The sequence below is a fragment of the Anomaloglossus baeobatrachus genome, chromosome 10 (assembly GCF_048569485.1).
Source record: "Anomaloglossus baeobatrachus isolate aAnoBae1 chromosome 10, aAnoBae1.hap1, whole genome shotgun sequence".
Lineage (NCBI taxonomy): Eukaryota > Metazoa > Chordata > Amphibia > Anura > Aromobatidae > Anomaloglossus > Anomaloglossus baeobatrachus.
In genome coordinates, this window is record NC_134362.1 from 47272341 (window position 1) to 47286096 (window position 13756).

General features: G+C 46.2%; 1 protein-coding gene across 1 annotated transcript in view; it reads left to right on the plus strand.

The window, feature by feature from the left end:
• The first annotated feature begins 889 nt into the window (after positions 1-889).
• The window catches only part of MTA2 (metastasis associated 1 family member 2), a 103316-nt gene continuing 90449 nt past the window's right edge, over positions 890-13756 (plus strand). The window contains exon 1 of the mRNA XM_075326549.1: positions 890-1087. Within this exon, the coding sequence (XP_075182664.1) occupies positions 1060-1087 (28 nt within the window). The 5' untranslated portion in view covers positions 890-1059. The remainder of the gene's footprint in view (positions 1088-13756) is intronic.

The window sequence follows — 13756 nt, forward strand, 5'->3', positions numbered from 1 at the left end:
TAGTCCTTCCAGTTGTAACACTTCTATAGTGGAGTATAGCTGTACAGACACTACTGTGTGCACAGAAATCATGCACCTCCATTCTAGTCCTTCCAGTTGTAACACTTCTATAGTGGAGTATAGAGTATGGCTGTACAGACACTACTGTGAGCACAGAAATCATGCACCTCCATTCTAGTCCTTCCAGTTGTAACACTTCTATAGTGGAGTATAGAGTATGGCTGTACAGACACTACTGTTAGCACAGAAATCATGCACCTCCATTCTAGTCCTTCCAGTTGTAACACTTCTATAGTGGAGTATGGCTGTACAGACACTACTGTGAGCACAGAAATCATGCACCTCCATTCTAGTCCTTCCAGTTGTAACACTTCTATAGTGGAGTATAGCCGTACAGACACTACTGTGAGCACAGAAATCATGCACCTCCATTCTAGTCCTTCCAGTTGTAACACTTCTATAGTGGAGTATAGCCGTACAGACACTACTGTGAGCACAGAAATCATGCACCTCCATTCTAGTCCCCCCCCCCCAAAAAAAGTGCAAAATGTATTAGTTCTATAGAAATGAAAGTGAAAGTGGTCAGGGACTATTTTTTGTATTTCTTCAGGGTTAATCCTGAGTGTGTGCTCTGTCTCCATCATCACGGCTGGGCCGCCTACACTACACTGGAGTTGCTGGCCCCTTGGAAACGCGCAAACTGCACTGCGCATGCGCACTCACCTCCCTCTCAACATGTAAACATCAGTTCTACCCTGGAGTCGCCATCTTAAGCCACGTGATTATACTGCTGCAATCTGATTGGCTGTAATGATGACCAATGGTTGACGTCGGTTACTTTCGGTTATTTCCGTAAACAGTCATCGTGTATTTTCGGAAATTACTCGCCGGAAGTGATACTTTCAACCCGCTTTTCTTATTTACTGTCCGGAAGTCCTTCCCTCTCCTTCTTCTTCTTCTTACCGGAAGTATCCCCCCCTTTCTTCTTTCCCCGCCCCCCACCACGGGCACCGGAAACACACTCGGCGCCCCGAGTTATTGTGCGCGGGAGAGCGAAAGATGGCGGCGAATATGTACCGGGTGGGCGGTAAGTACCGGGGGCTTCCGCCCTTTGGGGACTGTAGGGGAGGTTGTATGTTGTTGGTCCTCGCTCCTGGACGTTCTAATGGCGCGGGCCGCAGTGACCGGCCACCGTCCTCCCTGCTGTCCTGTCCGCTCACCGCTGTGCTTCCTGCCCGGCCTGCAGGGGGCGCCAGAGGTCTTGCTGTGTGCCTGCAGGTGCAGCCCCGGCAGGGAAGCCCCTGTATAGTGGAGGTTATGTGCTGGAATCTTCTATATGTAAATAGGCTGATCTGGGGCGTTTTATCACTTTGGCTGATTTCCTTCCGGGGCGTTTTACCCCTTTAAAAGAATTTTGTGTTTTGGGCTTTTTATCCCTTTTAACTGGCTGATGTTTGGGGGGTTGTATCCCTTTAACGGACTTCCGTCTGGGGCGGTTTTACCCCTTTTAACGGGACGGCTTCCGTGTGTGGCGTTTTTACCCCATTTAACGGGCCGGCTTCCGTGTGTGGCGTTTTTACCCCATTTAACGGGCCGGCTTCCGTCTGGGGCGTTTTTACCCCATTTAACGGGCCGGCTTCCGTCTGGGGCGTTTTTGCCCCCTTTAACGGGCCGGCTTCCGTCTGGGGCGTTTTTGCCCCCTTTAACGGGCCGGCTTCCGTCTGGGGCGTTTTTGCCCCCTTTAACGGGCCGGCTTCCGTCTGGGGCGTTTTTGCCATTTTTAATGGACTTCCGTCTGGGGCGTTTTTACCCCCTTTAACGGGCCGCCTTCCGTCTGGGGCGTTTTTGCCCCCTTTAACGGGCCGCCTTCCGTCTGGGGCGTTTTTGCCCCCTTTAACGGGCCGCCTTCCGTCTGGGGCGTTTTTGCCCCCTTTAACGGGCCGCCTTCCGTTTGGGGCATCTTAACCCTTTAACACCCAGTTTTGTAACGATTCCCGTTTCGTCCAGACGGGATGGAAAAATGTGTGTATTAGTTTTTCTTTTACTATAACTAAACCAGAAAACCCCTTCAATGTCCAATGATGGAGACCTCTCATGACGTGGGTGCCCGTGTATGGAGCGGGCGTAGGATCTGAGCCTGCTGTGCTGCGCAGCCGGTATCTGGCATTAACAGGGATTAGAGTTCACTATGGGGTTAAAAAGTAAACATTTCACCCAAAAATAAAAGGTGGGAGAAAAAGCATATTTGGAATTAATAAGTCTGGTTTAATAAAATTATTTAAAGATTAACCGTCGTTTTTATTTTTACTCCATAGATCAGTAATACACAAATAATAAACTATGTAACAACATATTATCAGAGAATCCTGCTTCTTCCTCCTTCAGGACTGATCATTCATTTTCAGCTGACGGGTAAAATTTGTCTTCGGGGGATACAGACTTTCCCATTACTGAGATAGATGACTGTTGGTGCTGATGAGAATCTATGTAGAGGGAGGAGGGGCGGAGCTCTGCCTCTAGCTCCTCCCCTTCCATCTCCATGGAACTTTATAAGCACCATTTGTCATCTATCTCAGTAATGGGGAAATCTGTATTCCTGAAGACAAATGTTACCTGTGAGCTGAGAATGAACGATCAGTCCTGGAGGAGAAAGAAGCAGATTTGTCTGATGAGATATGTTACAAGGTTGTTTATTTTCACGTGTATTATTGATTTATGAAATAAAAATTAAACCGGCTGTTATGCTTTAACTCATGAGAAAGGAGACTGTAATGCCGGAATTGCTGTTTTTTGGTTGCTACAGCTCTATCTAGTGGCCACTACCATATGTATCAGCCCCCCACTCCAAATAATATGGGGTGGAGGTGCAGTACCCGTCAGCAGCTACTGTGCTGTCATCTGTGTAGCAGCCAAATGTGGGTGATACTGTATATATCAGCCCCCTACTCCAAACAATGGGGGCGGAGGTTCAGTACCTGGCCGCTGCCACTGTGCTGTGCAGCTCTGTAAATGAGCAGCTGGTCAGACATTGATGGCCTATCCAATGTTAACGTCCCTGACAACCTCTAACTTTTCCACCATTTTTATAGCAATGACATCTCATCTATCATTCACATGACCACTGCAATCAATCATAGGCCTCTACGCTGCTGGCACATGACTGCTGCTGAGATCAGTGATTGGCTGCAGGGGATTACGTGAATGATGGAAGGGACATCATCAGAGAAGCGGTGGGGAATTCAAGGGGTGAGTAATTTAAAGGGCACCTGTCAGGTTCCCTGAGTGTCCCCCCCCACTGCTACTATAGCAGAATGTACACCCATTCTACTATAATGTTAGTGCTGGCTTAGGGTAAAGGCTTTTATAAATTAACTTTTCTTCTGCAGGAACGCATATGATAAAGAGGCAGTACTAGGCCGGCAATTCATCCTGGCTCAGATTTTCCCAATCGCTGCTCCCTCAATATGGTTGGCTGTTATGGCAGCTGTCAAGTCATGCCCAAGGAGGAGTAATTAGGGGGTTCTTAACCATTCAGTGGAAGAGAGGTCCCTCCAGATTAGTCCTGCCTCATCAGCATTCACTCTTAGAACCCTGCAATCTAAGGGCCATTTCACGCATCCGGCATTTCGCCAGATCTAGTGTAATACAGTACAATGGCATCGCGGCAACCATGCTGTCATGTGACCGGAGCATGTGACCAGAGCTTGCCGCGATGCCATTGTACAGTATTAACACTAATGGAGTGTGCTGGATCTGTCAATCCGGCGAAATGCCGGATGTGTGAAACGGCTCTTAGGAAGCGCATAGACACCTTTCTAGACTGAAAGGGTTATTCCCATCTCCAAGATCCTTTCTCAAGATATATAGTAGGTATAATAATATTAGCAAATACCTCCAATTAAAAATGTAGTATAATTCTCCTGATTAGCTACGTCTCTTGCATTATGTGCAGGGCATTGCAGCTTAGGTATCCATGGTTACGACCACAAGCAACTGTCAAGATATGAGTGGTGGTTACTATGGATACCTAAGCTGCAATGCCCTGCACATGAGGGAAGAGACATAACTTATCAGAAGAACTATACTACATTTCTAATTGGAGGTATTTGCTAATATTACACCTACTACATATTGGGATAGGATCTTGGAGATGAAAATACCCCTTTTAAGGAGTCAGCGTGGATATGTCTTTGTAGTATTGATTGGGAACAGCCAATATCTCTTTATGGGGTTAATTCTTTATTTTATCACATTTTTTGACATCTTTTAAGATTTCCAGAATATCCCTTTTACAATCTGCGCTGCATATTCAATTCCATGAAGAATATTTTTCAGCCACCCGTCTGGAGCTGTAATCCACTGTGGATTTTACGGGCACAAATTGTCACAGAAATTCCACAGCATTTCCTTTCCATTTGGACATAATATTGCATTTTTTAATATTATTATTATGATTATTATTATTTAGTAGTAGTAGCATCATACGATTATTAATTTATTATTATTAGAAAATAGTTTAGGTCACGGCACTAAGTAGATGAAGATTGAGAATGAAAATGACTTTGGCCTGCGGATCACTCCTGTTAATTGCGGCACTTTTTCTTAAAATTTTTGTTGTAAATTCTAGTAATTGATATTGATGATCCATGGGTGTTGCTGTCTCCACACTGCATCGTCCTGCGCACAACTGTGTTGCACAGGTTTTGGTGGCTTCTCCATTGCCCCAGACTGGGTCTTCAAGACCTTTCTTTGGACGTATTTTATGGGCCTCTTTGTCCCTGAAATCTGTACTTTATGATCAATTTATTACATCTTCAGTGCAGATTATCCCTCCTTTCTACAGGCTAGATGGATGTCTGCTGCGGGTCGTAAAGGTTGGACCTGCATCCATCAAATATTAATAGCACATCCTGTGAAAATATCTTGAGAGGGGAAGACCCCTTTATGGGGGAGCACATTCAGTAGTCCCGCCATACCACACAAGCCTTATTCAGCCATGAAAGTCTCGTGCACACACTGCTCCTAGGGCCGCATTCAGACATCCGCGTTTCAGTGAACACAGGTGCCCTTTATAAGGCTGCTTTCACACATCAGTTTTTTTGCATCAGGCACAATCTGGCTCAATCCTATGCGGCAAAAAAAACGGATCCGCTGCATAAGTTTTTCCTTGCGGCCCGTCCGTTTTTTGACTGATCCGGTTTGATACCAAGCATGCGCAGTTCAAAAAAACGCATCCGGCATCCATAGGCTTGCATTGTAAATCGCGCCGGATCCGGCGTGATACGTTTTTTCGCTACAGACAAAAAAAACGCTGCAAGCAACGTTCCATCCGGCCGCCGCATCGGCTAAATATGCAGCATCCGGCAAAAAACGGACGCAACGCAAGGCCATGCGGCACAATCCGGCGCTAATGCAAGTCTGAGGAAAAAAACGCATCCGGCGGCAAAAAAAAACCATGCGTTTTTTCTGCAAAGCGCCGGATTGTGCCTGATTTAAAAAAAAAAACTGATTTGTGAAAGCAGCCTAATCTATGCAGCTGTTCACGTTTTTTCCTTGCGGACTTGGTGTCGTTCCCCCCCCCCCCAAAAAAAAAATATTCAAGTTGCAGATCACGTTTAACCATACAAGTTATGAGTCCGTGAAAATCGTAAACAGTACGAGGATAGCATCCAATTGGAGAAGTATGCAAAAAAAATTATAAAAAGTTGAAAAGCCAAAAAAAATCAGTAAACATGGACCAAATACTGATGAATCACTTTTGTTTTTTTCTCCTATGTAAAAAAAAAAAGAGTCTTAATGGACCTTGTTGTGTGTCCCCTGACTTAATACGCAGGTTTTCCTTTTGGATGTGCAGCGTTATTCTCCTCTAGATTCCTGTCCGGCAGCAGACGAGGGCGTGTAATTCATCAACCGTCCATGCCCCATTGTTTAGATAGGACCAGCAGCTCCTGCGGTTCCCTAGTGCGGATGTAGACATACACTGCTATGTTCTTTACCACCTCCTTATTCACTGTCAGGGCTTCTTGATTTGTTCCACACTATGCGGTAAGTGTGGGTTACTGTGACTGCAGGAAGCGGTGGGAGCATCTTCCCACTCCGGCTAAGTAATGACCGGCTTGCATGTCGCAGATCAGAAGGTTTTTTTAACGACCACCATTGGGCAGTATCATTTTTTTCAAGTTTCTGTAGTCAAATCCAAAAATGGATCATAATTGGGAGGTACCTGTAAAGAAAAGACAGGGGGACATCATGCATTTTATATCAAAAAGCAGACGGTTCAAAAGTCACTATTTTTGTTGAGCAAATTATAGTTTATTATTATTATTTATTATTAATAATAATAAAAAATATATAATTGATTATTTGGATGGAATGAGCATAGGTTGGTGCGGCCTGACTGATTTACTATACTGTACATGACAAAAGCTATGTAAATGATAGCAGAAATGTGCCCTAATCAATGCCTTGAGTACATTTTCTGACACGGCAGCCGAAAGATTCACCACATTCATTAAGAGTCATACGCTTCTTAATGACAGATCATAATCCACCAGACTCTGCATCCAAGATGCACATATCAAGTGCCAGGCCTGATGAAGTTCCTTTTGGGGCCTGAGTATGTTATCAGTCCTCCATACATAATAATGGGTCCCACGTAGTCCTCCATACAGAATAATGGGCCCCATCTAGTCCTCCATACAGAATAATGGGCCCCACGTAGCCCTCCATACAGAATAATGGGCCCCACGTAGCCATCCATACAGAATAATGGGCCCCACGTAGCCCTCCATACAGAATAATGGGCCCCACGTAGCCCTCCATACAGAATAATGGGCCCCACGTAGCCCTCCATACAGAATAATGGGCCCCACATAGTCCTCCATACAGAATAATGGGCCCCACGTAGCCCTCCATACAGAATAATGGGCCCCACATAGTCCTCCATACAGAATGAGGATAATGGGCCCCGCGTGGCCCTCCATACAGAATAATGAGGATAATGGGCCCTGCGCGCGGGATAACGAGGCACACATTAAAATAAATACTCCCCTCTGCTTTCTCCCCTGCTCCAGTCTCTGCACAGTGTGATCTGAAGCTGTTCATTTCTCTGCACAGCACTGCGAAATAGTGACGTTATTGCGCCCGCTGCGCTGAGACACAGAATGATGGGGCAGGGAGCTGACGACTTCCCTCTTCCATCGTTACTTTGAACTCTTATCAGCATCCAGGATGCCTATACAATTGATGGTGTGATGCCTGGCGGGCAGTGCTGACAATTCAAGCCAAATAAAATCACCCTGCGGGTCAGAGTTTCATATATGCTCTAGATCTAACACGGAGTACACCCTTGGAGCCTGATTGCGGTACGTGGAGTACAGTCGATAGACCTAATTGACAAGACATTTGCAAGGGTTTTCCACCAGTACCGATGGTGGCCGCTTAAGGCTGCGTGCCCAGGATCAGTGTTTGCAGCGTTTTGGATGCAATGTGTTTTTGCTGCTTCCAAAATGCAGCGTTGTACAGTACAAGCACAGTGCATGGGATTTGTAGAAATCCCGTGCCCACTGTGCTTGTTTTTTCCGCAGCAAACCGCAGTGTCAATTGTTTGCTGCGGATTCGCATGCGTCTTCCATAGGGAGAACACAAGTGAGAGACCGCAGCGCACTAAACCCTGATCGTGGGTACGAGCAGCTGTGGTCTCCTGCGGAGGAGACTCATGGACCCGCAGGTCAGGACCCTTCATGTCCAGGATGCAGTGAGTCCTGATCGAGGGCACATACCCTTACCCTTGTGATTGGTTGTTTTACAATCGCTATGCCATTAAGATTAATGGGCTTTTGATTACGCTCCGCACCCCTAGATTCTGCCTTCCTGCTATGTTATAATCATGATCACCAGCTTGTGAAGACTGACACTTGCTATTTGTGCTTCCACCATGTTTTATTGTCTTCCTGCAACTATTTTTTTTTTTTTTTTTTTTTTTTTTATTGCTTACTATTGTCTGTTTGAGGCTTTTCTGGGAAGACATCAATATTCTGCAGTCTGTGTACAGATGTATGGGTTGGTCGCAGATCTCCCAAACCCAATGTATTGGCCTCGTATGCCCATGAGGCTGTTCAGATGCGGATCCCTGGACCTCCAACATGTCACTGGATTATGGTCTGCACATGGAGCGTGAAACCAAGGATGTGTGAAACCGACCGAAGGCCAAATGCAGAGGTCTGCGAAGGATCAAGCTGTCAGACTGCCTCCCCTTCCAGTCCCCCCCCCCCCCCCCACCCATAATCCTTCGGGCAGCCTGGCCGAGCGTGTGTGTTTTATAGCTAAATCTTGCAAGAGCTGTCATGCCAACGCTACGACTGGCAGCCATTCCTTCAGTCCTCAGCCCCCGAAACACATGCATGGGTCCTGGAGAAATGGGAATAAGCAGCGGCAGACTGAAGTGATGGCAGCTCACCTCTCAGGAAATGTAGAAATGCAAACTGTGTATACACCGCCCAACGTCTCCAACCATGTATATAGATTCATTATGGAAGAGTCCCACCTCCTCGATTTTGAGGTACAATCTGTCGTTAACCCCTTAGCGCTATATAACGTATAGATTCATTATGAGCTGAGCACAGGTCACTGTGCTCTGACGGATATATACTTCATGCTGAACATTGGTACCGTTAATATTCTGGTGCAATCATCTGCAGGACCCCAACTGATATACACAGTGTACCTGCCAGGATCAACGTTCTCACCCATCCCAGCAGTGTAAACTCTCATATGCCTCTGTCAATAGAGACAGCACAACTTAAGGAGTCTGACTGAAGGAGATGTCTCCTTCAGTCAGCCCAATGGCACCCCTGCAGCGTGATGGGATTGCTTTGGCAACTGGAAGTCTAAGGGCATGTGCCCACAGGAGCTTGTTTCTGCGGATTTTGCCGCGGAAAACCTGCGGACTTTTCTGGATTTTACAGATAAATCCGCAGGTTTTAGCATGTACAGACACTCCCCATGTTATCCTATGGGACATGCGGAATGTCTGTGTCCACGCTGCGGAAAGTGCGGCGGCGGAACAGGGTGCGGATGTCCCGCAGCCGCACGTAACTGCATGTAAATTATTCCTGCGGAATTACCTGCGGAAATCCCAGCCCTCCGCTATGGAGATAGAGGCCGGGACGTCCGCAGGTAATTCGCATGCAAGTCCGCAGCTATATCGCTGGAACCCCGCAGCTAAAAATAGCTGCGGATGCCGGCGGGCAGGTGCAGGAAACATGTGGCCGTACCTGCGGATACATCCGCAGCTACAAACTCCCGTGGCCACATGCCCTAAGGCAATGTGCCCACGGGAGATCGTACCTGCTGACTTTTCTGCAGGTATTTCTGCAGGTTCACACAGCAACTCCCCGGAATTTGCAGCTATCCATTGCTGGGGTATATCTGTGGCGTTGTTGCGGTAAACCTGCGGATACAGTGCAGATTTCATGCGGAATTCCCGTCCTGTATCTCCATAGTGCAAAAGCGGGAATTCCGCAGATATTTCCACATGATTAATGGACATGCAGTTACGTGCGGGTGCGGGACATCCGCAGCATATTCCGCAGCCGCAAATACCGCAGCATTGATGCAGCACTCCCCAAATCCCATAGGATAACATGGGGAGTGTCTGTACTTGTGTAAACCTGTGGAATTATCTAGCAAGTGTAAATCTGTGCTTTGGTCTGATGAGTCCAAATTTGAGATTTTTGGATCCAACCACCGTGTCTTTGTAGAAAAGGTGAACGGATGGACTCTACATGCCTGGTTCCCACCGTGAAGCATGGAGGAGGAGGTGTGATGGTGTGGGGGTGCTTTGCTGGTGACATTGTTGGGGATTTACTCAAAATTGAAGGCATACAGAACCAGCATGGCTACCACAGCATCTTGCAGCGGCGTGCTATTACATCCGGTTTGTGTTTAGTTGGAGCATCATTTGTCAACAGGACAATGACCCCAAACACACCCTCAGGCTGTGTAAGGGCTATTTGACTAAGAAGGAGAGTGATGGGGTGCTACGCCAGATGACCTGGCCTCCAGTCACCAGACCTGAACCCAATCGAGATGGTTTGGGGTGAGCTGGACCGCAGAGTGAAGGCAAAAGGGCCAACAAGTGCTAAGCATCTCTGGGAACTCCTTCATGACTGTTGGAAGACCATTTCCGGTGACTACCTCTTGAAGCTCATCAAGAGAATGCCAAGAGTGTGCAAAGCAGTAATCAAAGCAAAAGGTGGCTACTTAGAAGAACCTAGAATATAAGACATATTTTCAGTTGTCTCAAACTTTTTTGTTAAGTATTTCATTCCACATGTTTTCATTCATAGTTTTGATGCCTTCAATGTGAATCTACAATTTTCAGTCATAAAAATAAAGAAAACTCTTTGAATGAGAAGGTGTGTCCAAACTTTTGGTGTGTGTGTGTATATTTATATTACACTGTCACTTTTAAAACCACATCTAAATAGTTAAATAGCATTGAGTGGAGCAAGCGCTGGGCGCTTCTGTCTGAGGCCGGTGGCGGCTGTATAGCGCAGCAGGCACCCACTTTGTATGACGCAGGCTCAGCTTGAGAGCCCGCTTTGTACATAGACCCGTGTTCTGCACATAAGTACGTTGAATGTCTGCAAGGGGTTAACGCCTATAGCTGGTGCCCATGTCTGTATACAAAGTGTAAAAGTACAAACAGGTATATATAACAGGTACTATATATAGGTGGATAAAATAGATTTCACTTCCCTTTTCTTTTAAACCCAACTAATTAGAAACGTTGCAGATATATACAGCTGGATGACGTTTTGCAGTGGTCTTTGCATGTTGAAGTTCTGCTTTTTGTCCTGATACTCATGTAGTTTTTCGGTATTAGAAATCTTCCTGTTTCCCCCAGAAACAGCACCACCTCTGTCTACAGGCCGTGTCTGGTATTGCAGTACGCCCCCATTTGCCCACTCTGCTGCAAAACCAAGGCAAAGAAAAAAAAATATTATTTAATTCATATTTTAACATCTTTATAATTTAACCAAGAGTGCAGGACCGTGCATTATTACATCAGCGCCATTGCTTTCCTTTTATACAGTTTTTTTTTTTTTTCCCCGCAGCCCGTACGGCGCCCCAGTCCTGACCATGGTCACTAATGGGCACATTATGCTCGGCGCTCCACATGCACTTATTACCTGGGCACAGTGGTTTTAGTAAGGGCTGATAATGGACATGTCTGCTCGCACGCCCCTGCGTTAACAGCCGTGTTTAGGTTTGAAATGGAGAAGACAGAAGACTACTAAACATCAAGGTGGTGATTTATCGGCTAGTCTCATGGCACAAAGTGGGAAAACGTGAAAGACCGAGATTTAGAAAAAAGTCCAGGGTCATAGTCAGGGCAATCTATTCAGCGTCCAAACAGCGGGGATCCTAAAAAAATGCAACAGCTTAACTGTGTAGAGCAGGGATGGCCGAATAATCTCTCAATCTGCTCATCCCGTCTCACAAATTACTCCATCTTAAAGGGAATCTATCAGCAGGTTTTTGCTATGTAATCTAAACACTGCATGCTGTAGGGTGTTAAAACACAGATTTCAGTAATGCTCCTCTTTTCAAAGTGCTAAGTGTTGTTTACCTGCAATGTTTGTTATAGCTTCAGGAGATTATCATTGCTAGACTAAATTGCCTCTGTACCTAGTGGTATAACACTCCCTCTGCTGTGTTTAGCAGCTCACTGTCTATATACAATGTAGATACAGATCCTAGTGTGGGCAGGGGCAGCTCTCTCAGCTCTGCTGCATTGCTAAATCTAAAAACTCATTGTGTCAGAACCGCTACACCCAGTAATCTAAGTGATACATCATTGAATTCAGAATCTCTGCCCCTACATCATGCTGCTCTCAGATCAGGTAGCAAAAACCTGCTGACAGATTCCCTTTAAAGGGAATTAGCAACAGATTTCTCCCTATTAAGCTGCTGCCGCAATTATTTTATTTTTTACATCTAATTATCTTTGTACCAATCTGTCTTATTACAACTGCGCTCCACGGCTTACAATAGAAAGTGAACTTGCATCACTCTGTAATGATCCCCCCCCCAAGGACCACATCTGCAAGGAGCTTGTATGTTCTCTCCGAGTGGGAATGTAGATTGTAAGTCTCAATGGGGACAGAGATGATGTCTCTGCAAACCTCTGTGGGATTAATGTTGCTATACAAGTGAGCTAAAAAAATAACATTTAAAAAGATGGGAAGAATCTGATCAATCGGAGCTGCAGTAATGCTGTATGTGGTAATTCTGGGGCTAAGCAGCTGCCCCCCTTCTGCTGACAATACACAGCGGCCGGCAAGGAGACCTCTGTGCAGCCATGCCGTACATCGCTGTCATGGGGAACATGGTCTCTGGTCTGGAGGATGCAGCTTATGAGCTGATCAGATTGGTTGACTTTTTGGGGGAAAAGTCAGTAAAACATGTATTTTATTCACTGAAATCCCTGGTGTTTGCATGCACAAGTCCTGCCCAATGCCGTTCATCTGCGGTTACATTAGATCAGCCTATAATGGCCCCTCCTGGACCTGCATTGTCACATATTGCATACGTGTGTGTGTATGTGTATGTATGTGTGTGTGTGTGTAATAAATATAAATATATATATATATATATATATATATATATATATATATATATATATATATATACACATATAACACACACACACACAGAAAAGACGCACAGTGGCAGGAGATTTCTATAAATCCCATCCACTGTTCTTGTACTGTACAACACAGCGTTTTGGATGCAGCGAAAAAACACGTTGTATGCAAAATACTGCTAATCCTGATCGTTGGAACCTGGCCTTTGGCTGTGTGTGTGTATGTTGAGTATTTGTTTGCAGAAATTTCTACACCATTTCTGCATCTTTTGGCAGCAAAAACGCAGCACAAAAATTCGTGTTTTTGATGCATTTTTGAAATTGAATTCTATGGGTGAAAAAAAACTGCTGACAGATTTGACAGCTGCAGATTATTTTCTGCAGCAAATCTGCAAGGAGGAAATACCCAACGTGTGCCCAGCACTTCTGCTTTCTCATTGACTTTGGTGGCATCAGAATTTTCTTGCAGTTTTGTGACAAATCTGCACTATAAAAAAAAAAAGTGGTAACGCACTGTGTGCACACCGCCTTAGATGGCTTAGGCTACTTTCACACTTGCGTTCAGCGGAGTCCATCACTATGGAGAGTAGCGCAGTCTGTTAACACACTGCGCTAGTCTCCATAGACTTGTGTGGATGACGCACTGTAACGCAAGTGTCTGCGTTGCATCCGCTGGACGACGCAGCGGCGTTATTTTGACGCTGCGTCGGGCAGAAGGAACGCTGCATGTAACTTTTGTTGAGCGGCGGAAACCTTTATTTTTCACTGCGCATGCTCCATTTTTTTTTTTTTTTTTTTAAATCACAAACTTTTTTTTGTTTCTCGGTTTGCATGTGAGAGCTCTCGGCTGAGCGCCGGGCCGCCGGCATGTGAGAGCTCTCGGCTGAGCGCCGGGCCGCCGGCATGTGAGAGCTCTCGGCTGAGCGCCGGGCCGCCGGCATGTGAGAGCTCTCGGCTGAGCGCCGGGCCGCCGGCATGTGAGAGCTCTCGGCTGAGCGCCGGGCCGCCGGCATGTGAGAGCTCTCGGCTGAGCGCCGGGCCGCCGGCATGTGAGAGCTCTCGGCTGAGCGCCGGGCCGCCGGCATGTGAGAGCTCTCGGCTGAG